Source organism: Xiphophorus maculatus, chromosome 3 (assembly GCF_002775205.1).
Source record: "Xiphophorus maculatus strain JP 163 A chromosome 3, X_maculatus-5.0-male, whole genome shotgun sequence".
NCBI classification, from domain to species: Eukaryota; Metazoa; Chordata; class Actinopteri; order Cyprinodontiformes; family Poeciliidae; genus Xiphophorus; species Xiphophorus maculatus.
The window spans coordinates 30,630,453-30,653,422 of NC_036445.1; the positions used below are offsets into that span (position 1 = coordinate 30,630,453).

The following is a 22,970-nucleotide window of genomic DNA, read 5'->3' on the forward strand; positions in this document are numbered from 1 at the left end:
GTAAATCTTTCCATCTGATAGATTTCATTATCACACTCTGTCTGTTCTCCTACAGTGGGAGGTTCAGGGTGCAGCCAGCGTCTGGTGACAGATTTTTTTTACAGACTGTAATTAATATCTCATACAGATATTTCTCATTGTCAGGTAGAAATTTTGTTAGCTGGAATAAAGGTGGTGAATTTAAAAGGTATTCTTACAATTAAACTATTTTCAATTTTTTTGTGTATTTCTGTCCAGTATTATCTTACAACTGTACAGTCCCAAAATAATTGTCAGCAACATCTAAAATTTAAAAAATAAATAAATAAAAAATAAACATTTTGAGAATCATGTATCATTTTCCCTCCACTTCATAATAATTCATTTATTTCTGTTGGTGTGTCAAATGTATGGAAGCCAAGCTGCCATGAGAAAAAAATAAAAGTTCAAAAGTTGAAAGTTACATTTGCAATAACAAAAGCAGTAATTATGAGAAAAGTCACACTGTTTCTGTAGTATTTCATAATCATGACTTTGAGGGCATGTTCACACCTGGCAGTCTGGTAGACTTGGTTCCATTGGGGAGCACAGTTGCAACATTTGTTCCATTTTTAGCTGCTGTTGTTCCCTTTCACACTGCACTGAGCGAAACAAACCAAACCTGTTGGATAACTGAGTGCATCTTCTTTCTTCAAAAAATGCAAACACAATGGATTGGCATCAGATTACAGTGGTTGATAAAAGACCATGAGCCATTTCTCCTGGTCGACTTGCATGTTTGTTTTGGTTGTATTTACCCAGAATGCCCCACGCTATAGTCCACTTCCTGTCTTTGGAGTGTTCTTTGGTCAACTTAGCATTCACATATGAATTCTAACAACACAAGAGTTCCCATCAACTGAACCGAGAACGAGGATTTTAGGCGGACCAGAGTTTGTTTCTTAGTTTGATAATGTGTTCTCACCTCCCCAAACGAACCAGACTTTCTAAACAACTGAACCAGAGATAGACTAAAGCAGACTGAACAGAGCTCGTGTGAATGCATCCAGAATATCACTGTATAACTTTTTCTTTTCTTCCATGGCAAAAAGGGACTTCCATACAAATTAAATTCCAGAAAGACCCATTAACATTTATGGTCATGATGTAACAAAGTTCAGGGTGGATTTTTTTTTATGTATTAACTCTCACTTATATCTGACATGTGAAATGAAGTGTTTGCTCATAGAGCCAGATGTTTGCCTCAGTCAGACTGCTGTCAGCAGGATTCAGCCTCCATGCTGCAGTCTAACCCGTATAAATGGACCTTGTTACATTGGTGCCTCTCTGTGCCGTGTTCCTCTGTGTGCTCCGTCCCTCAGACACCAGGTACCTGCCGTATGGCCGACCTGCTGTCCTCTTCCATGATAAATACACCATCCTACGTCACAGCGACTACATCAGCAGCTACAGTGCAACCCTGTTCATGCCCCTCTGGACATCCTACACCGTCAGCAGACAGGTACCGCCCAGCCTGACCCCTCCTTTCGGACGGTCAAAGACACACTCTTTGCATGTACTATACTCAAAAGTCTTTCTGTGAAACACTAAAGAGATCCAAGCAAACCTCTTGATTCTTGCACCCCCTAGTGTTAAAGTGGGGTAACATTTTCTTTGTCCATCCAGGTAGAGCTGTCTCCTCTGCCTGAGTCTCTGTCCAACTGTGCGAGACCGGACGCCAGAGTCCCACCGGTCTTCAGCCAGTCGTGTTCCGACTACAGAGCAGAGAAACATGTCACATATGCCTTCCTGTACCCGCCGCGTAAGTGAATATCCACTGCAGACTTCCCAAAACACACTCAACCTCAGTGGACACCACCACACACTGCTAAAGTAATCATAACCCCTGAGAGACAATTCCATAGTTAGTCACATTGCAGCCACTCACTTCACTTGGTCTTATTAGGATTTAAAGTCATGAATAATTGTGATTTGGACAGAAAATCATCAGTGGGATCAGTTGGAATATCTTGTGTGTGTTCACAGAGCTTTCCTCAAACCTGAAGAGAAAAGAAGATGCTATCCTCATCACCAATACCGTGCCCATGTATCCTGCATTTAAGAGTAAGTTCTCACTTCATGAAATCCTGATGCATTCCTCATTTTAGGTTCAGAAGTTTTAACAATGTTTTTAATAATCATTTCCACCATTCACTCCCACGTCTGCCACGTCCTTCTCTCTGCCCACACTCCCACTCCCACTCAGGAATCTGGACTTTTTTTCAGAAAGCTCTGGTGAAGAAATACGCCACTGAGAGGAACGGAGTGAACATTCTTGTTGGACCCATCTTTGACTACAATTATGATGGAGTCAGAGACTCGGCTGAGACAATCAGAGAGTAGGAGAATTCATTCATTCATTCATTCATTAATTCATTCATTCATTCATTCATTCATTCATTCATTCATTCATTCATTCATTCATTCATGTGAATTGTCTGAATAGTTCATATCTGTGCAAAAGTCTTCAGTCATCTCTTATTTCCCTAAACTTTGTTTCTAATGAGTTTCTTTAATGCTTTCTGGCTGCGAGGTTTTAAACCAGGTTGATATAAAGCAATACATCAGTTTTATACTCAAACTATCCTGTAGTTGAAATAAATCTAAAGTGTACATTTTTTTTCAAGATTAGGATTTATATTTTTATGAAGCTGTTGTAATGATCTATGAGCTACAGATTATGAGAAAATTGTGAGAATCCAATAATCAAATGAAAGTTCAACATTAGTCAGTGAAATTGATATTTACTAGCCTCTACTAATTATAAATATAGGGAACAAAAGAAACAAATATAAGGACTAACAAAGAATCAGGACAGTCTTGTAAATGAGATTTTTTTAAAATCACAATTAGGTTTTCCTGGTTAAATGAAGGTTAAGTAAATAGACAGAAAAAATAAACAACTTGACCTCTGCTATTAAAAATATAGGGAACATTTCTGAAATAATAAATGAACATTCAGAATTTTTTTCCAACAATGGACAAATCTCTAATGGTTATTTGGGGCTTACTGGACCCTCAGAAACCCAAGGTTAAAAGCTACATCTTAACTTTAATCCTAATCTAACTCCACTGGATCCTAGGATTCCCACATGTCCACCTTTAACTAATTACGGACATATAAAAATGTTTGCAAAGGAAACATTTGGATATGTCCAAATATTAAAATGTTTGGAAATATCCAAATGTGTCGGTTTTTGTGGCCTGCCGGACAGAGAACTGGTCCTCTGGGTCGGCTCAAAGACGGCAAGACTCTGTCATCTTCGGTGGAGGTGTGAAGTCATGCGGCCCTTCTGAGTCTAACTAGACTCGATGAACTGCAGGCCCCGGCCTGATTGGTTCCAAACCGGGATTGGGTGCCTTTACATTCGCCTTGAGGGCCCCCAGCCGGAGCGGAGTCCTGAGAGCTGTGGTTCCATTGGGGCCGGCCAGATAGGCATGTTTGCAGTCAATTGATTGGTGGGTTGGTATAAAGGAGTGCTTCTCAATTCCAGTCCTCAGCCCCCCCTGCTCTGCATGTTTTAGATGTGCCTCTATTCCAGAGCAGCTGATTCAAATGATTGTATGACCATCAACTGCTGCAGAAACCTGTTGATCACCCATAGATTCAATCCAGGTGTATAGCAGAAGGGAAACACCTAAAACATGCAGGGCAGGGGGGCCTGAGGACCGGAATTGAGGAACGCTGGTATAAAGACAGGTTACCTTCCATATCTCTCAATCAGAGACTGTGGCTGACCAAAGGGGGAATTCGCTGGGCTGAACAGGCAGGTTTGCAGCAGTAGAACAGGAAAGTGGACAAAGTCTTTTTAGAAGTTTACTCCAACTGATAAGTGAGTGGTGCTGAGAAAACTATTCTGCAAACCATCAGTTTTTAACCATCCGTCTGTCTTGGTTGGGTGGAGGAAGCGTCACTAACTAGCACTCAGTGGTGCTTCTCTCAGAAACTAAGAAATCAACTTTTAATTTTTTCTTGTGTAGATAGGCTTTTAGGTCTCACTTGTACCTGCACTTATCCACATTAATCATCATAACAATATTTTGCCACAGTCAGAAAGAAGGAAGAGACTGAATGTAAGTTCAACCAAAAGGAAGGGAAACCAAGAAAAACCTTCAGCCATTGAAAAAAGACCATTTTTATTTGGACTTTGTTCTTCATAAGCTGTTCATGTCAGACTCTCATAATTTTTAGAATGAATTGCTGAGTCAGAGTCAGCAGACTCCTAAGTAAAAGGTGAAATCTTTTCCAGCCATGTGAGTGGAGTCGTCCCCATTCCGACTCATTACTTCGTGGTGATGACCAGCTGCCTGGACGCCACACAGACTGCACGCTTATGCAACGGTGCACTGAGAAGCGCCACTTTCATCCTGCCACACCGACCCAACAACGACGAGACCTGCAACGTAAGAACCAATCACATCGCATGTACCTTTCAAGTTCTGGTCCTACCTGTCCACACGGCTGTTTCTGAGAGCAGCGGACATGACTTTCTGTGTGTGACCCCAACCCAACAGAGCTCTGAGGATGAGTCCCGCTGGGTGGAGGACCTGATGAAGATGCACACGGCCCGGATCAGAGATGTGGAGCTGCTCACAGGCCTGGACCTGTTCCGGAGAACCAGCCGGAGCTACACCGAGATCCTTTTCTTTAAAACATTCATGCACACGTATGAGAGCGAGATCTGACCTCTGCTGACCTTTTCTGCAGTTGTGGCGGAGGAATGTGGCACACACTTCCATCTCTGTCTGTCTACAGTATGTACGGCTAGAACACCACTGAACTCTTCCAAAACTGTGCAAAGGTCTTGAATCATCCCTCATCTCACCTTCCTTTTGAGGACCCAGAAGATCATGTAGCCTTTCGGTTCCCTGAAGGACTTTCTAGAGTTGCAGAGATACAATTTTACATCCTCTTGGCACCTTAATATAAACACGCTGCACTAAAAAATCAGTTTGTTTGCACTTTTTCTTTTAAGCTACAAATCACATTCAAAGCATCCCAGAATGAAAGGTATAATAATCATATTTTTGCACTTATGTGATTCCTGAGCAGGCGTTATGTTACGCCTCAACCATCCAAAGATGGTTTAAAGGCTGCTGCCTCTGCACTTTGTTGCCCCTGTATCCCATCAGCTAAAGCTGGAGTCCAAAGAATCTTCTCTGCAGCAGCTCCAGGTGACTATACAGTCACACATATTTTGGTTTCTTTCAGAAATGTTGTTGCACAGTACATGAATATTCTGATTAGCTTAATGAGAATCATGTGGAATTTGTGTTAATCATCCATCCTCAATACCTGCTTAGTTCCTGCAGGGGGAGCCTGTCTCCAGGGGTCTGTGTACTCCCCCTGCAGGTCGCCAAGTAGACACACACACTCAAACCTTAGCACAATGAAGTCCCCTTAGAAGCTGTGAGATGAGTTGCAGTTGTACCACTTCATCAGGCTTAGAAAATAATCAACAGGCCGATATGGAATCACTCTGGCTGGAGATTATTGAATAAACCTGATCTGTATGCCACCCTTCATAAAAAAGTCGTTGCTTTTAAATGCAATTTAATGGTAATGATGTATCTGTGTTTGTGAGGTTGCGTGTGTGTGTGTGAGACAAATATAACATATCGGACTGTAAATGTGGCTTGAATGTGTGTGTGGGTGTGTGTTGTGACTTTGATTTGTGCACAATTAAATTTGTTGATTATAATAAAAGTTTGATCAAAATCACCATCTGTGAGTTCGATCTATTTGTCTGTACGTTTTCCGCCCCATGAATTCAAATATCTAAACATGGTGAAGATGACTTGTTGAAGCCCGACCTGAACTTCAGAATGAAGGGGCTTTTAGTTACTTTGAATGTGTTGTGGGTTTTGGTACCGTACGGTGTGGTCTGGGTCTCTAACGACCTGTTGATCTACTGGGCTGTAGATCAGCACAGCCATCGCTCAAGCCCAAAGACAAGAAAGGTCTTCTTTTCCTATGGTTGCTTCATTTGACTGAGTGTTTTTCATTAAGCGAACCTGGATGATCATGACCATGATGAGAGGGCAAGTAGGTGGTGGAAAAACAAAATTATCCAAGCGCCGTTAAGTTGAAAAGAACTTATTCAGGTTTATTAAATGATCTTGTACGCAATGAGAACAAAAACAGAATGAGTCCTGTCATACACATTTACAAGACTCTCTTTGAGAAGAAGTGCAAAAGTGTTTAGGAGACAAATTCTGAGAACTAACTTCTCACTCAGTCACTTTGAGAGAAGTTGACTTCTTTATCTGCATCTCTTGCAGCTGCAAAAACCAGCTCTGGCAGATCATCTGAAGAGTGGCAAGTAGAGAAACCTTTTCCACACAAAGTCCACAAGTAACATAAAAATAAAGACATAATATAAAGCATAAGTTCAGACAGTCATGAGACTTTAGGGACCACAATTCAACAGTCATAAGACTACTACCATAAGCAACTGGTTGCTAAATTTACAGTAACTAAGAAGGTGGTTTGGTAAAAAGCATGGGTATGCATATTTATACAACCAAATGTCTGAGGTTTCTCCCTATAAGATTTTAGTTTGTTTTTCATTAGAGTTACACAAGACAATAACCGATAATATATTGGTGCCCAAAAACTTCTACCTACTGTTGACATCCAAGTTTTAGCCTTTTTAAATTTAATTAGGACAATGTCCTAATTATGTAAGAACATTTTAGAGGTTATAAGTAACAATTGGCAATTATGAAAGTGACTATAACACAACGAAAATGTAATCAGTGCAACCAATATTGTATAATAATACATACATAGGACTGTACTGCTATATATTTACTGCTGCCTGTTAGCTTAGATTTGGATATTTATCATTTCACAGATGGAGAAATATAATTTCATTGAGTATTGTGACATTTATTTGGTCGTTAGATCTCATGGCATAAAAAACTGTGATCATCTGATCTACGTGTTGCACACAATTACTGACTGCTAAAATGTAATTTATCTAGATTTTAATACATCTGAAATAGTTCAAGTTATGACATTTCTGTTTCTACACTGTTCCAGGCGTCAGATTTATATAACCAAAAGGGGTTATAAAAAGAAATGTGGCCCTAACAACAAGGTAGAGCTAAATGAAACGTTTTACCAGTTTTGTGTTGTGCAGTTTGATGCTTCACCTGTGTTACCTCTGTCACATGTCAGGGTGTTCCTGAACACCTCATGGCTGTTGTTGTGAGATCCTGGAGAGAAATGACGCAGTTTTCCTGAACCGTTTCACTTCCTCATGCGGGTGCTGGTGGAGAAACCACCCCTCTTACTTTCATTTCGACATGGCAATTTCTCTGAAATAACATAGTGTTCGGAGTCACTGCACAGTGAAATGAGACTGGACTGCAATAAGTTCGGCTGTTTTCGGAGCTAAAACCGGTCCGGACTAGGAGGTCGAGCAGTGGTGTTCGCTTCAGGGTCTGTATCTCTGTTTACAGCCGTAGTGACTGGGTCAAAATCAGTATGTTTTTATTCTACTTTTGGCATTTCGGGATAAGAATTATTATTGTAGCGTAGATGTTAGTCCACATGAGATGATTTCAGGCTTAACATGTTTTGTTTTTTACTTTTTCTTCTTTTGTTGTTGTTGTTGCTTTTATAATCACACAACAGCAATGTAGGTCAACGTTGTATTGCCAGAATTGATGTGTTAAGGCAGGAAAAATTGGCAAATATAAGAATCTGAGCAAGATTAAAATTTTTGATGACGACTGGGTCAGAACTTCTCAGAACCTGCAGTTCTGTGGGCTAGCGGTGTTACAACGCCCTCTAGTGTCTCTAGAGGGCGTGATTTTTTCCCCCACCTACAATGTAGGCTAATTAGTTTATATTTGATCGATGACAATAATACTCTCTTTCACATACTTAATTATGAATGTGAAAGTATTTTGTTGAAATTTGATAGCATAAATACTTAGGAAATTAATACAATATATGTATCATAGCTTACTCTGTAAAATGATCTTATGAAGAGATGATTTTTATGACAGTCTGTGTTGATGAAAAAATATTTATTTTTGACTGTCAGAGTTGAAGTAAAATCATCTATAAGTGATCAGAGGTCACTTTTGAGCCATTCGGCCATCTGTAGATGGCCGAATCTTCCTCTCTTTGCCATTTTATTGCATCTGAGGTTCCGTGTGATTGTTTTGTTTAAATTAGAATTATGTTGCTAATTAATGTTTTGCAAATAGCAAAAGGTTTCACTTCATCTGTGCTTATCCAAACATTTAAAAATCCATAAATTCTCCCAGATTTTTAAATTGTGTAGTCATCTGTAATCATTCATGATGTGCTTTCAAGCGTTATCCTTTGACAGATTTATTTCAACTTTTGCGTTCCTCTCTCCATTGATTTTCCAATCAATTTTTAAATCAAATAAATATAACTTGAATAAATGAATGAATAGGTTTCAAAAATGATTTTGTAAGAGAAGAAAAAGGAAACCAATTTGGCTATTTGTGGAAAAAAAGAAATCCCTCATCCTACAGTGGAATATGGTGGTGGCAGAGTGACAGGACCATGTCATAAAATCCTGATGGAAAATATCTGATTACTAGTTTATAACTTTAAACTCAAACTCACCCAGATTGTGCAGCAGATCAATGATCTGAAGCACACCAACTAGAAACCCATATAGACAAAAGCTTATTAAGTTTTAATAATTAAAATATTATTAAAAGATAAAAAGTAGTTCACTACTCTTTTGTCACCTTGTAGCATTCAGCTTTTGATCCGTTTTTTTCTGATACAAACTCAGTTTTGTTATGCTACTGACCAAAGTCTGGTCTGTTGCTGTTCCACAGAGGGTGACTGACCGTAAACAATGGGTCAGGTAGAGGAAGCCAGAGTGTCGTGCCTTGACCTCCTCACATGCCACAGAGAGCTGCTGGTGTCCACGCTCAGGAGCATCCAGTGCCTCCTGGACAACCTGCTGGCCAACCGCTTCTTCTGCGAGGAAGACGTGGAGATCGTTCAACGAACCATCACCAAACCAAACCAGGTTGGATGTCCTGGCTGGGATCCATTCCACTCATCTATAAATACACCGAATAACATCTTAAAGTTTCCGTGTTAATATTTCCCTTATCCAGGTGCGCAAAATCCTGGAGCTGGTTCAGTGCAAAGGAGAGGATGCCTGTGAATACTTTGTTTTTATCATATATAAAATACGTGACGCATATATAGACCTGCAGCCATGGTTAAAAGAGACCAACTACAAGCCAAGCGGAGACATGGAAGAGATGAAAGTGGTGAACACCGACCCTAGTGAGTGTTACAAATGCAAATACATCAGTGCGAAGTATGTCCTTTAACTAAGGCGTGTTTCTACTGTTCTGTCCACCCACCTTAAGGTCACACTGTTTCAGAACAGAATTATATCATTATGCTTATTAGGCATAATGAAATAAGGATCTGAATTTAAAGGAACTCAGTGTTTTAGCAGTTCTGGAAGTTTGTTCCAGATTTGTGGTGCATAGAAGCTGGATGTTGCTTCTCCATGTTTGGTTGTGGTCCTGGGGATGCAGAGCAGATCAGAACCAGAAGACCTGAGAGGTCTGGAAGATTGATACAGCAACAGCAGATCCTTAATATATTGTGGTGTTAAGCTGTTTAGTGACTTATAAACTAATAACAGTATTTTAAAGTTTATTCTGTCAGTGGAAGGACTTTAGAACTGGGTTGATGTGCTCTATCTTCTTGGTTTTAGTCAGAACACGAGCAGCAGCGTTCTGGATCAGCTGCAGCTGGAGGGTTGATTTTTTTAGGCAGACCTGAGAAGACACTGTTGCAGTAATTAATGCAACTATAAATGGATTAGTCTCTCTAGAACTTGCTGAGACATTAGTCCATTAATCCTGGAAAAAATGTCATTTTTTATATCAGCCAACAGAGACTTAGTGAATGTGCTTTTCCCTTAAGTCAGCAGGTACTGTGAGAAGCAGCGACATGAGATGAGCCGAGACACCAGCTTCATCATGTCTTATGGACAACAAGATGAGACCCGATTGGAGGATCTCTACACAGACACTGTGATGGAGTTGTTCAATGACTCTAATGAAAGCCTTGGCTTCATACAGAGTCTGAACCAGCTTCTTGGAGAAGATGGGGTCGTTAATCCCCAAGGTGAAATCATCTATGTGATGGGGGATGCTGGTGTTGGAAAGTCCATCCTTCTGCAAAAGCTCCAGAATCTCTGGTCCAAAAGGGAGCTGCAGACAGATGCCATCTTCTTTTTCAAGTTTCGCTGTAGGATGTTCAGCATCTTCAAGGAAGCAGAGCTGATGTCCCTCAGAGACCTTTTATTCAAATACAATTGTTACCCAGATCATGATCCAGATAATGAAGTGTTTGATTACATCCTGCGCTTCCCTGATAAGGTCGTATTTACTTTTGATGGCTATGATGAAATTCAGGAGGACATAGACCTGATGAATGTTCCTGAAGTTGTGTCTCCAGAAGACAAGGCAAACTCCTTGCAGTTGCTCCTCAGCTTGCTCTGTGGAAAACTACTTAAGGGCTCCAAAAAAATACTGACGACCAGAACTGGGATTGAGTTGCAAAGTCGAGTCATTAAGAAGAAAGTAGTTTTGCGTGGATTTTCTCCAGACCACCTAAAGACGTACATCAAACTGCAGTTCAAGGAACAGGAGCACCGGGACCTGGTGTCTGTTCAGCTGGACGCCAGCCCTCACCTCTGTGGCTTGTGTTCCACTCCACTCTTCAGCTGGATTGTATTCAAAAGTTTTCGCCACCTGCATACGATGCATGACACCTTTCATCTGCCTGAAACCAGCATCACGCTAACAGACATATTTCTTCTGCTGTCTGAGGTGTTCCTCAGCCGCTTGGCCACCCCCGCTTCTCCCCTGCTGAAGAAAAGCACCCGCTGCACCTCAGAGACATTCAGGGTGGGGCTCAGGCCCCTTGCTGGGTTTGCTAAGCTGGCTTTGCAGGGTTTGGAGAGAGGAAGTTTTCTGTGCAGCCAAGAGGAGATCAGTGAGTGTGGTCTCACAGAGGAGGACATGGCCCTAGGTTTCCTCAGACCCATTCGTGAGTTTGACGCCAGTGATGCCCCCGCCACCTTCGAGTTCATCCACATCACCCTCCAGTCGTTTTTGGCTGCATTTGCTCTTGTGTTGGACGAGCAGACTTCTGGCAACTCCATCCTCAAGTTCTTCACAGAATGCAGCCGGAGGAGAGAACCCTGCTGTCTCCCTTTAGCTTTCTGTACCAGGAGCTTTGTGAAGCCTCGCGAAAAGAGGCCCTTCTCAACAAACGAGCACCTGCAGTTCACAAATCTGTTCCTGAGTGGACTGCTGTCAAAGACTCAAGCAAGTCTGATGGGACTTCTGGTATCTCCTGTTTTATTGAAGAAAAAACGAGCCTTGTTGAAGGCTTACTTGTCCAGTAGCGTCAAGGTCCACCTGGAGGGCTTACCCTGTCATACTGCTGATGGAGAGAAGAAAGTTCACGTTTTGCCCCACTTTCTTTGGATACTACGATGCATCTTTGAGACAGGGAGCAAAGACATTGCTAAGATGACAGCAAAAGGCATCACAGCAAGTTTTATCAAGCTGGGCTACTGTAACGTGTACTCAGGTGACTGCACGGCCATAAACTTTGTGCTGCAGCACCGTCAGAAGCTCCTGGGGCTCGACATGGACAACAACAATATCAGTGACTATGGGGTGAAGCAGCTCCAGCCCTCGTTTTGCAAGATGACAATTGTCAGGTATGAAAGATGTCTTTTTCACTACAGCTTTCTGTTTGTCCTGTAATGGGCTGGTAACCTGTCCAGCATGTGTACCCCACCCATTGCCCATTGACTGCTAAACATAATTTGCAGGACCCAACCCCCCAGGCCCTCTCCACAGTTCATGAAATTCTCCAAGTTTCATGAACTTATAGCTTCTGAGTTCAAAGTGCTATATTGTATTCAACTCATGTAGCAGTAACATTCAGGAAGCTGCAGTCTTTGCCGTGTTTCTGGGCAGCTACTTAAAGTTTATTGCCCATGTACTGTAGCTCCTTGTATTAACTCTTTCTTTGTTCCAACAGCGTTAAATGGATTTTAGTTTCTCATATAAGTTCAATCTTAAACAAACTTTTGCTCCTGGTGATGATGACCCTGGCTAGCAGTAGCTTAAGCCTGTCACAATAAGCAGTTAATCAGTTAAATTGCATGATAAATTAAAATGATGATTAATATTTTTTTCATGATTAATATTTTTTCCTAATCCAATGGATTTATGGTTTCAGTTGTGTTTGTTTTTTATTTATTGTTTTTGGTTGTTGTGTTGTGTTTGTTCTGTTCCCGGGTCTTTTTGCATGGAGTTTGCATGTTCTCCCTCTGTATGGTGGGTTCTTTCCAGGTACTCCGGCTTCCTCCCACCAAAACATGACTGTCAGGTCTCTAAATTCTCCTAAAGTGTGAGTGTATGTGTGCATGGTTGTTTGTCCTGTCTGCCTCTGTGTTGCCCTGCAACATTCTGTCCAAGGTGTGCCTGTCTCTTGCCTGAAATGTCTCTCTGGAGATAGACACCAGCACCCCTCCTGACCCCATTAGGGACAAGGGTGTAAGAAAATGCATGGATGTTGTGTTTTATTTTGGCTATTTAAAATCTCTTCCAGTTGTAGTGTGGCATGTTCTGTTCAAAATTAAAATTCAATAGTGTTTGGGAGTGCAAACTTACATTATTATGCCTTTATCAATACATTACTTGAAAATGGTCTCAAAATTATAATATTATTGTCCAGCTTTGTGACAGGCCTATTTTGCATTTTTTCTGTTTTGATATTACTCCTTAACAATTAATCTTCCAACATATTTTATTGCAGTTCCAGGTAATTGTGTGTTGATAAAAACCTACAGAAAAAGCAGTTTCCCATCTCTATGAGTGTGGCACGTCATTATGAAGATCCTAATTTTATATGACTTCTGATTCAGCTGCTTCTATGTTTCACAGAGAGGCAGGTTAGAACGGTGGCTGAGAGCAGAAAGCAAAACAATCCCACTTTTTTGTGTGAGTGTTATTGTAAACTGAGGTAAAGAGAGAAAAACACAGTTTCATTAGCTCAACAAAATTATTCTGTGTGGTCTACAATACAATGCATGTTGGCTCAAAAATAGATTGTGATTTTTATTTTTTATTTTTTAAACTGGGCTCGAAAAACTGAAATGTGCTTCTCATCTCTAACTTGTACTGGTAGAATTGCCACCTTTGTCTGCTGTCATTATTTTGACTGTTGGGTCTACACTGTTCAGTTGTTTTGATTATACTCACACAGAATATTCTGGTAGGTTCTGCTTCCTCTGAAACTTTGCACAACGTATGCCAGAGCAACCACAAGAACACCACGTTTAGAAACACATCGCTGATGCTCTCTGCTTAGCAGCACTGTGGAAATACCCTGTGTTTTACTGTCAACTTTGCCCAAAAAGTTGCTATAATTTTTGACTTTTTATTTGAAAACAAAATGCAGCAATAAAATGACCTAAACATCCCAAGAAATTAATGCTGTAGGAGAAAAATTAAAATCTATAACCAAAAGTAATTGTGACAAAAAGGAAATACAACATTCTGGTGATTTAGCTTCGCTTTAGCTTACTGTAGTGGTTAACACAATGTGAATGTAAATTTACTGATGTTTTAGATTCTGAGTGTATTGACTGATATTCAGTCTTTCTCATTTAATGCTCTGTGTATTTCTTTCTTCCTTCAGATTGTGTGTCAATAACCTAACTGACAGCAGTATTGAGGTTCTGGCAGAAGAGCTGTGCAAACACAAGGTTGTGAAGGTTTTGGGGTGAGTAACCATGATTCCACATCAGCTTCTCTAATATGAACCAGTATTTAAAGACAGAGCTTCTACACCCATGGAACTGTTTTATATTTCCACCCCGGTCCATCCGGAAATTCTAATGTGTTTTATTGTGATTTTTGGAATAGAATAGAATAAATCGAGCAGTGTTGTGAGCTGTACCGGCTGTGAAGTCTGACATCTGCTCGGAGGAAGGACCTGCAGCTTCCAACATGTACTAACATGTACTGGTGTTAGTTATTCCTTAGTTTTCCTTGCAAGAAAACCCAGCAGATTGCACCAAGTCATTGATTTGCAGCAGTCACTCCTCTTGGACAAGAACATGGCATCAGTCTCCTGCATTGTGTCATTGACTTTACAGCAATGCACTATACAGAGCCTGCATGTAGTGACAGTGGAGAGGAAAACCTCTCCTTTAATAGGAAGGAAAACCTCCAGCAGAATCAGAACCTGGATCAGTACAAGCGGCCATCAGTCATGACCAACTGGAGGTTTGAGAAGACAGAGCAGAGAGACAAAAGAACTGGTGTATGAGTAGCTTCTATGCTGATAAAAACTAAAAAGTAAAAGATAATAATGCCACAATATTCATATTACTTGGATTTTGATACACCAAAACATCTCCTCTAGTAGTCATTTTAATTAAATGCATTTCGCAGATGATTTTTTCCACATATTTGAGTTTAGAAGCTCTCATCACTCTGCTGCTGTTCGTAGCTTCCTAACGGTGAGTTTAAAACGGTACTGATTGACTGATGGAGCTCCTCTACACTGGAAAAATAAAGGTGATCCAACTTTAAAAAATCATTTATTATAAGTAATCAAATTGAGTTCATTAAAGTGTATTAAGTTGTCATGTTAAGCAAATGCAAATAAACGAAGTTTGACAAACTTTATTTGATTACGTTTAACAAATTAACTCATTCTTTTAAAGTTGGAGCTCCATTTCTTTTTGTCAGTTTCTACGTCCTCCACAGCTGGAAATATTTCCTAACAGGTTCAGTTACCTTTTCTTTTATCCAGAAGGTAAAAAGTAGAGGAATCTTCTGTCAACTAGCTGGTCAACATGTGGGGGAGGGGCAACTCTGTGTTACTCTATCATGTGTATCTTTGCAGGTCATAACATCTGAGCAGTGATTTAAAGCTGTTCATCTTTCTTTCCTCAGGCTTTACAACAACAACATCACTGATGCTGGAGCCAAACTGGTTGCTCAGATCATTGAAGAATGCCCTCAGCTAGCAGTTGTGAAGTATGTTAAACACCCGAAGAGTCCAATATGTCACATGACTTTAATAAGAGTGATTTTAAAAAAAAAGTTTGTTTTTTTGGTGTTTAATGCTGTGATTAACATTTAGGGTCGGTAAAAACAAGATCACACCTGTGGGTGGGAGGTATCTGGCCATGGCAGTTAAGAAGAGCACTTCCATATTCGACTTGGGGTAAGTTCATCAAAGTTGAACTAAATATAGATTAGATGTTCACTAGATAACACTGATGTTGTCCTCTAGGATGTGGGGCAACAGCATCGGTGATGAGGGAGCTGAAGCTTTTGCAGAAGCTTTGAAGAATCACCCACATCTCACCAACCTCAGGTAGCAGGAAAGGCCAACAACAGAGCAGTTACTCACCGGGTGATCCACACACACTGATGTGTTCAGTTTGTTTTTCTCTGTGCTCCAGCCTGGCAGCCAATGGCATCACATCCAAAGGAGGGAAGTGTCTGGCAGAAGCACTGAAGGAGAACACAGTCCTGAGGATATTCTGGTATGAAAGTTTATGAGTTTAAGATGAACCATCAGAGAGTTTGAAAAATGAAACTTTTCCTGTTTTACGTTTGTTAGGATGAGGAAAAAATGTGTTTGCCAAGAGCCAGAACTTTCTTTAAATTCAGAAGTTTACAATCCAGTCAGATTACTGTGAGGTAAAAGAACTTGGGAAAGCCCAGATGATGATATGACTTTAAGTGGAGGCAATTTATGGATCTATTTTAGGTAGTGGAGCTGCTCCATTAAATCGTTAATTGTAGCATCTGTGATTACAATTATTTGCTTTTTAATCAAAAGTTGTAAATCAGTGGAATAAACATTTTCAAATTCAAAACTTCTTTTTGCTTCTAAATTATGGAATAAATAGACATATGAGCTTTACAGCAATCCTCAAGATATTTATTGTTTTTAATCTGTTAGAGCAAAATGCTATTCCAGTGTTTCAGGAACTCTTGATCATTTATGGAACTTCTTGTAGCGTTGGGGACGTCTGTGCTGCTGCTACATGTATCAGATTCAGATGCCATTTTAGGCTTGAATAGCTTTGATGATAGGCTAACTCCTTTGAGCACAACAGCAGAGAGGCTGGTAACAGAAAGAATTTGTCCCCTGTGAAATGGACTGAAAGGCCATTCATGAAAAAGCAGCATAAAATCCAGATTACAGTTTGGAATTACAGAATTCCAGAAAACCCAAAACGTTTGACCCAAGTCACACAGTCTAAAACCCAATTCCACCAAATTCCAAGAAAATTGATTAAAACTTCTGATTTTGAAGAAATTAATAAAAAATATCTTTCTCAATATTTCATTAAGAAAATATAAGTATCTATTGTCAGACGGTGAGGAACAAAAGGTTCTGTGTCCCTCATGCAGTTTGTGTAACTGTGTGGTTTAAACTGCAGCTCAGCCAGACATCGAGCTCACGGTGAGAAGGCCGGCTGGGTTTGTCTCAGTGTTTCTTGTTTCTTCTTTTCTGCAGGTTGGTGCAAAATGAGATGATGGACGATTCAGCTCCACACTGGGCCGAGTTAATCCAGGCCAACACTGGACTGAGCCACCTCTGGTGGGGAAACCAGCCATGCATTGAAAGTAGCGTCACTGTAACGACTTGGGCTGGACTCGTGCCGCTGCTGCCGGTCTGCCATCGATTGTGAGAAAGTCACCGACCGACTGTGTTTTGTCTGTCTGCAGGTTCATCAACAACAGGTTCACAGCTGCTGGGATCCAACACTTTGCTGAAGCACTAGCTTCCAACTCCAAGCTCAAGGAGATCTGGTGAGATTAAACCGCCATCTAAGGCAGTGGTGCCCAAAGTGGGTCCTCGAGGGCCGGCATCCTTGTTCTCTCCCTGGTTCAACACACCTGGATCAAATGATGGCTCATTAGAGCAATAAGAAGAACATTGACATGCTGACCACCGGGGAGAGAACTAAAACATGCCGAACCCCAAGGACCGGCTTTGGTCTCCACTGATCTAAGGGTTTATGTCGTGGTTTGATCACTTGTTAAAACAACCTGTGGCTTCACGCTCTCTGTGATCTGCTCAGTGTGGTTCATAAAAATACATTTTGGGTTCAGTGTGGATAATATCTGTTGCGTAAGGTCAACATGGCTGGAACCAGATGATGGTTCCCTCCACAGTAGGGAGGAAACTGATTGTTGAGGTGCAGATAGAATATTTAAAATGCAGTCATGCTTTTCTTCTCACATAAACGGTGGCATAGCAATAAGAGCAGTCAAACAGTACAAATGTACTTGGTGTTACCAGAGTGTTTGGCCTGGATGTTTGAATCACTGAGATTTCTCCAGGATAGAAAGTCTTTATCAGTCTGTTTGTTTTACACTTCACACTACTGAATCTGTATCTGAGGGTGAAAAGGTTCTATTTGACCTGAGCGTGATCACAGGTGATTAAGCTGCTACCATCGATTTCCTCGGTAAATGTATTATTAATATTTCTTATGTTTACACCACATGCCAGTAATAACCTAAGCTATCGACTCAGACATAGAAATGAAAGCAAATGCCTCCATAAATGACATCATGTTTAAAAACATGTAATGATGTAAAACAGACACAATGAAACCAGTTGAAAACTGTTTAGAAAATGTTTCTATTCAAATCAATATTATGAGATTTGACAGTAACTGATCCATTGATCAGTTAGTGATCAATAGATCATTAACTGATGATCTATTGATCTATTGATCAGTTAATGTCAAACACTTGATGCTTTACACTTAATGCTTTGTCATAACCAAGTATGGCACAATTACTGCTTCAAAACATAATAATATTAAAGGTTAAATAGGCATCTCTAAACTTCTAAATTGTTTTATTTTTATTGTATGAGATATCTGTTGTTAATTGGCCCCATGTAAATAAACTGGACTGGACTAAATGTTATGGAAGACTGCTGACCAGGAGGCTAAACAACATTTTGCTTTGGAAACTTTTAAAATTTGGTTAAAATACATACATATTAAAGTTTTCATAGTGAGTGTAAACATGTCATTTTAGAACACTGATCATTTTGCATTAAGATAAAATTCAAGCTAAAGTGATGTCAGTCCAATTAGCTTTGAGCAGTGTTTGGATGAGGACCTGTTGTCTCTGTGTATGTGTGTGAACTGTGTGTGTGATGGCTTTTGTTTCCACAGCGTGAAAGGAAACCAGCTCTCTGAGGAGGAACAGAAGCGGTTTGAGTCAGAGAAACGACTCCTGTTCCACTGACAGGACGACTGGATCAGAAACACAAACACGTTTTCTGCTGCGCTTCAACCAACTCAACAACATCACTTCCTGTTGTCCACGAGTTGAGCAGGATGGACTCTGTGTTCACAGAAACAAGCACTGGGATTCAGTTGGGATGTAGTTTCTGATGTGAACCAAGATGCATCAGAAACATCAGTTCACTCTGAAAATGATGTCCTGGAATCAAAATGTCTGCATGTCAGTCGCCATCAACTCTAATAAAGGGATCGACGGCTAGTTGAACTTGTTGGCCAAAATATGTTGTAATTTTCCTGAAAGCGTTGTGGTATGTAAAATCTCATAATTACTTTAAAAAATTGTATATCAAGTTCTATTTCTCACCTATGTAGCTTGTCATTTTTTCAGCTGCGCTATGCATGCTGGGCCGATGATGTGGGCAGGTTATATGGAGTTGAGCCTTAAACTAAACACAAGTCAAGGTCATGGAGGCTGACAAGGGCAGAAAACACCTGGGTTGGGGCAAACTGTCTCAAAGTTTTGATGTGCAGCTACACACAAGATATCTGTTGAAACTAATACACACGATTGGCTTGTGCTATACTGTTTACTATGTTAGCTAGAGCTAACCCCGTTAGCAGGAGTTGGCATGAAATCAAAAATGGGAAGATAATGAATGATAAAATTGAACTCTTTCTCACAGCCTCCTGAAAACCTTAAATACAAATTAGTGAAAAATCTTCATACAAACTTCTAATCCTTTAAAATAAACTAGAAAAACTATTTTATGGATATTCATTAGTTATTGATACAGACTCTTTGACATGGACAATAACAAGTATATAGTCACTGTACACCTTATGATTTTGAAGAAGATTTACTTCAAAAATAATTAATTGAATATGTCCTACTGAATTGGACATATTTATTTAAAACAGTAAATCAAAACAATTTCACATGTTACATTTTAATGGGGGGTTTTTTGTGTGAAATTGATCGTTTATACTTTTCCTACAACAAAGTTAAGTTACAATACAAGGATTTTATTTAATTTTTTCAGAGTAAATGCTACATTATGAAAAACCCCAATACAGCTCAATTCATGGTTGAACCGCAAATCCATCTTGGGAACTCAGAAAGGATTACCTACAGCTTCCTGTTTAAATGAAACCGCTTTTTGTTAAACTGAAGTGCCTTCCTTTCCAACTGAAACCATCAGAAAATATTTCACTAGTCTGTATGAGAGTTCTTCATTAATCTCTGTTTAAGGTTTTCAGTGTGCTATGTTCAATTTCATTTGTGTCTGTTTTAGCTAATTCTGATTAATGTCCCCATAACAAAGTATTTGTATTAGCCTAATGATTTCCTTTGTCACATGTTGCAGACACAGACTCAGTCCATCTGCTGGAAATTCTCCAGGATTACAGTTTTTCTTTGGTCTTAATTTGTCATTTTTCATGTGAGAGAAATTTCTTGTGAGTTTCATCCCATGTCTGACTTTTACATGAAATAGGAACTGGTCACAGTGAAAAACCCCCAAAACAAAACAAAAAACATGCCAACTTCCCTGTAGAATATACATTTTGGTTTTGTTTGAATACAGTTACATCTGACAGAAAATAATTCTCTTCATAATTACTGGTATTGCTCATACTTTTACATAAAAATGCTGGTTGGTTCACAATTGTGCACATCCTTTACTTGGCCAAATCACATTTGGTTCAGTTCAAAGCTTTCTGTCTTCTTTTGCCTGGAACATCTTCACCCACGTGTACCTGAAAGGTTCTCACAGTCAGGAGAGTGAGGATGTTTCTGGTCCAGATAGCTCCCACAGACACAAGTTTAGTTTACATCCATCCTCATGTTAAAGCAAAGTCTATAGTAACGGCAGAACCAGAGCAGCAGAGTAGCTTCCCTAATGCATATGAAAATGATTTTAATAATGTAAGCAAGTTCACAAAGGAAGATTTACCAACTGATTGTTTACTGATTCCTTGTCAGGTTGGTTTCTTGATTACTCCAGGAGGATCAGTATCGGAGGATAGTTTTTGTCATACTGAACATCACACATTTTGTTATCACTCTGTACCATTCATGTATTTATTTATCATTTTGTACACAATAAAAAAATATTGAAATGAATGTTACTGGAGTTGTCTGGTTGCTTCATGCCTTTTGTGTTTATGGTCCAAGAAAATGAAATTCACTCCCATAAATTAGAAAGACCCCATGTTTAGGTATTTTCAACTGTAGTTTTGACAATTAGTAGATCAGATCACAGAAAGGCAACAGTAGCTCTAATAATCAGACTCACCAAGATATACATTCCATCGCTGAACACCCAACACATTTAGCCAACCTGAATATTGATGATGACCATGTCTTTCCCTTTATAACAGTATACCCATATTCTGTAGACTTCTTCCAACAAGGAAAAATTCCACATCATGAAGCTTAGTGTGTCTCAAACTGGTTTCTTGAACATGACAATGATTCACTGTCCTCTAATGGCCTCTACAGTCACCATATCTCAGTCCAACAGAACATCATTAGGAGATGGTGAAATAGAAGATTTACATAACTGATGTGTCAATGTGGACCAGAATCTCTGAGAAAAGTTCCTGACAACATTATTGAATCTGTGCCACTAAAAATTAAGCCAGTTCTGATGGCAAAAATCCAACAGGAGCTAGATGTACCTATAGGTAGAAAGTGTTTTAGCAACTGGAATAAGAACCTGAACTTGACTGCATTGTCTAATAACTACAATGAATGTAATAATAGATGTACATTTATGTATATCAATTTGAATTAAATTAATAAAGTGACTGCTGCTTGGAAACACCTTACAAACAATCAAACTTGACTGCTACATGCTGGCAGTTATCAGTAAAGTAGGAGTCCTCACTCCGTAAACCAATGTATCGTGGATGGAAACATAGCAATTACAAAACACACAGAGAGACACATGATATGTTATCGGCACATCTATTAAGGCCTGTTGAACACTTCTGCTTCAATTCACAGAAAGAAATACAAAATACAGAGTAAAATCTATCAACAAAACTGTTTGATCAGATGTGGACAGAAAAGATCAGTAGGAATCAGTAGTGTAGCTGTCATTATAGAGACATGGAGGTACACGTGGATCTCTGAGATGTCCATTAACTCAACAGAAAGTGGAAGCGGAGACGCCACTGCAGGGAGGAGCTAGAGCACCACTGTGTGGTCGGACCGTGTATTACAGGGCTCTGCTAATCTCTGTGTGGCATTCAGGCTTTACACGGTGAGCATGAAAAACAGCAGCCCTGTTTATCCCAAGGTGGATCCCAAAACTCCACAGTTCTCTCCATTTCTTCTTCAGGAATCAAACCAGGTTGACACATTCAAAAACAGAAAAGGTCCTGTGACAGTCAAAGTTCCTTCAAGTGACTCCAGTACCTCACACGTGGCTCCAAAATCCTGGATCCACAACTGATATGTATGGAGACTGAAAAAGGGACAGTTATCAGGGGAAATACCTGGACTAGTTCATTTTGGTTGCAAACAGTTTCTCTTCCATTTCCTGTTGTGAGATTGAAGTGGGACCAGTCTTGTTTCAGTTACAATGTTTCATGTGGTGACAGTTTGATCTTTTCAAACTGTCACCACATGGGGACAGTTTAACAAATATGATTAAAAAAACCCCCAGTTCTTACAAAATTACCTTAAATCAACTCTGTTAAGCCAAAAGTGCGCGTGTTGTTTCATGTTCAGGGTTCTGCTGCATGTGCAGTTCTGAGTTTAAAAAAAGTCAATACTTACATTAACTGGCATGTTTTAGAGGAAAAAAAAGAGGAACAAAACGTGGGGAGGGGGGAAGTTCATCATGTTTCTCAGCAGCAACATGTGGCAACATTCACCATAAGAGAACAACTTTTAAAGTTCCTGTTGAAGAAGTTGAAAAACAGAAATACATTTTCCAAGTTTTTTTATGGGGACAAAACGGGGGAAAGAAGGAGAGAGCTGGATTATGTACTGGAGTCACAGAAAAGACAAAAAAAAAGTTTCTATATAGTTATGGAGCTTTGGGATCAGGTGGTTCCCTTTGTCTCCAGATTCAGGAGGAGTTTGTTCATCAATGATGAAGTCTTCAGACAACCTGCGCTCCTGCAGGCTGAACGCTCAACAGTCTGATCCAGGTAGAAAAGAGCTCAATGTTTTAGCTCACTTATCTGAGCTTATTACTGTCCAGCTCTAGAAGACAGCAGCTTATCTGCAGCTACAGCAGCTGAAGCAGCAGCTTCTCTACCAGATAGAGGAAATGTTTGCAGAAAGCAGAACAGACAGGTCCAGTGTGTAACAATTACCAAAGACCCAAACGTACCTGAACTCAAGCATGTAGAGGAAAGTGTTTATGGGTTGGTAAAACCATGTTCCAGTTGGTGTCTTAAGTTGCTTAATGAGTTCGGTTTTATTAGGAGTATTTACAACCGTTTGGTTTTCCACATCTTCTTACTGACTGAAACCAAAAATAATCTGTATAAAGCAATCATGGCACAGTAAAAAAAAAAAAAAGAATTTTAGATTTTGTTTTCAATGCCACCACCTTCCTAAAATAGTGGCTTTAGTCATTT

General features: G+C 39.9%; 2 protein-coding genes across 4 annotated transcripts in view; both read left to right on the forward strand.

Moving 5' to 3' along the window:
• Positions 1–5,740, forward strand: part of LOC111608155 (ectonucleotide pyrophosphatase/phosphodiesterase family member 2-like) — a 23,445-nt gene extending 17,705 nt beyond the window's left edge. For both annotated transcript variants that reach the window (XM_023331328.1, XM_023331329.1), the window contains 6 exons: positions 1,341–1,480; positions 1,645–1,780; positions 2,005–2,082; positions 2,225–2,357; positions 4,269–4,422; positions 4,534–5,740. In XM_023331328.1, coding sequence (XP_023187096.1) covers positions 1,341–1,480; positions 1,645–1,780; positions 2,005–2,082; positions 2,225–2,357; positions 4,269–4,422; positions 4,534–4,704 — 812 coding nt within the window. In that variant the 3' untranslated portion in view covers positions 4,705–5,740. The remainder of the gene's footprint in view (positions 1–1,340; positions 1,481–1,644; positions 1,781–2,004; positions 2,083–2,224; positions 2,358–4,268; positions 4,423–4,533) is intronic.
• Positions 5,741–7,227: 1,487 nt separating this feature from the next.
• nod1 (nucleotide binding oligomerization domain containing 1) lies at positions 7,228–20,490 on the forward strand. 2 transcript variants are annotated; one of them, XM_005812597.2, is made up of 12 exons: positions 7,228–7,465; positions 8,854–9,050; positions 9,142–9,316; positions 9,971–11,783; positions 13,775–13,858; positions 15,040–15,123; positions 15,230–15,313; positions 15,383–15,466; positions 15,555–15,638; positions 16,622–16,705; positions 16,834–16,917; positions 18,303–20,490. In XM_005812597.2, exons 2-12 carry the CDS (start codon positions 8,874–8,876, stop codon positions 18,373–18,375), a joined length of 2,826 nt encoding a protein of 941 aa, XP_005812654.1. In that variant the 5' UTR covers positions 7,228–7,465; positions 8,854–8,873; the 3' UTR covers positions 18,376–20,490. The 2 variants fall into 2 exon arrangements, with proteins under 2 accessions (XP_005812654.1, XP_023186084.1); XM_023330316.1 differs by lacking the exons at positions 7,228–7,465; positions 8,854–9,050 and having other exon boundaries at positions 9,153–9,316; positions 9,975–11,783.
• Positions 20,491–22,970: the final 2,480 nt, after the last annotated feature.

What these genes read in the sequence shown, in the direction of transcription:
- nod1 (XM_005812597.2), top strand. Translation starts at nt 8,874, where the DNA reads ATGGGTCAGGTAGAGGAAGCCAGAGTGTCGTGCCTTGACCTCCTCACA. An exon ending in CCTCAGCTAGCAGTTGTGAA is followed by an intron (nt 15,124 to 15,229) that starts GTATGTTAAACA and finishes ATTAACATTTAG; the next exon opens with GGTCGGTAAAAACAAGATCA. An exon ending in TCCAAGCTCAAGGAGATCTG is followed by an intron (nt 16,918 to 18,302) that starts GTGAGATTAAAC and finishes TTGTTTCCACAG; the next exon opens with CGTGAAAGGAAACCAGCTCT.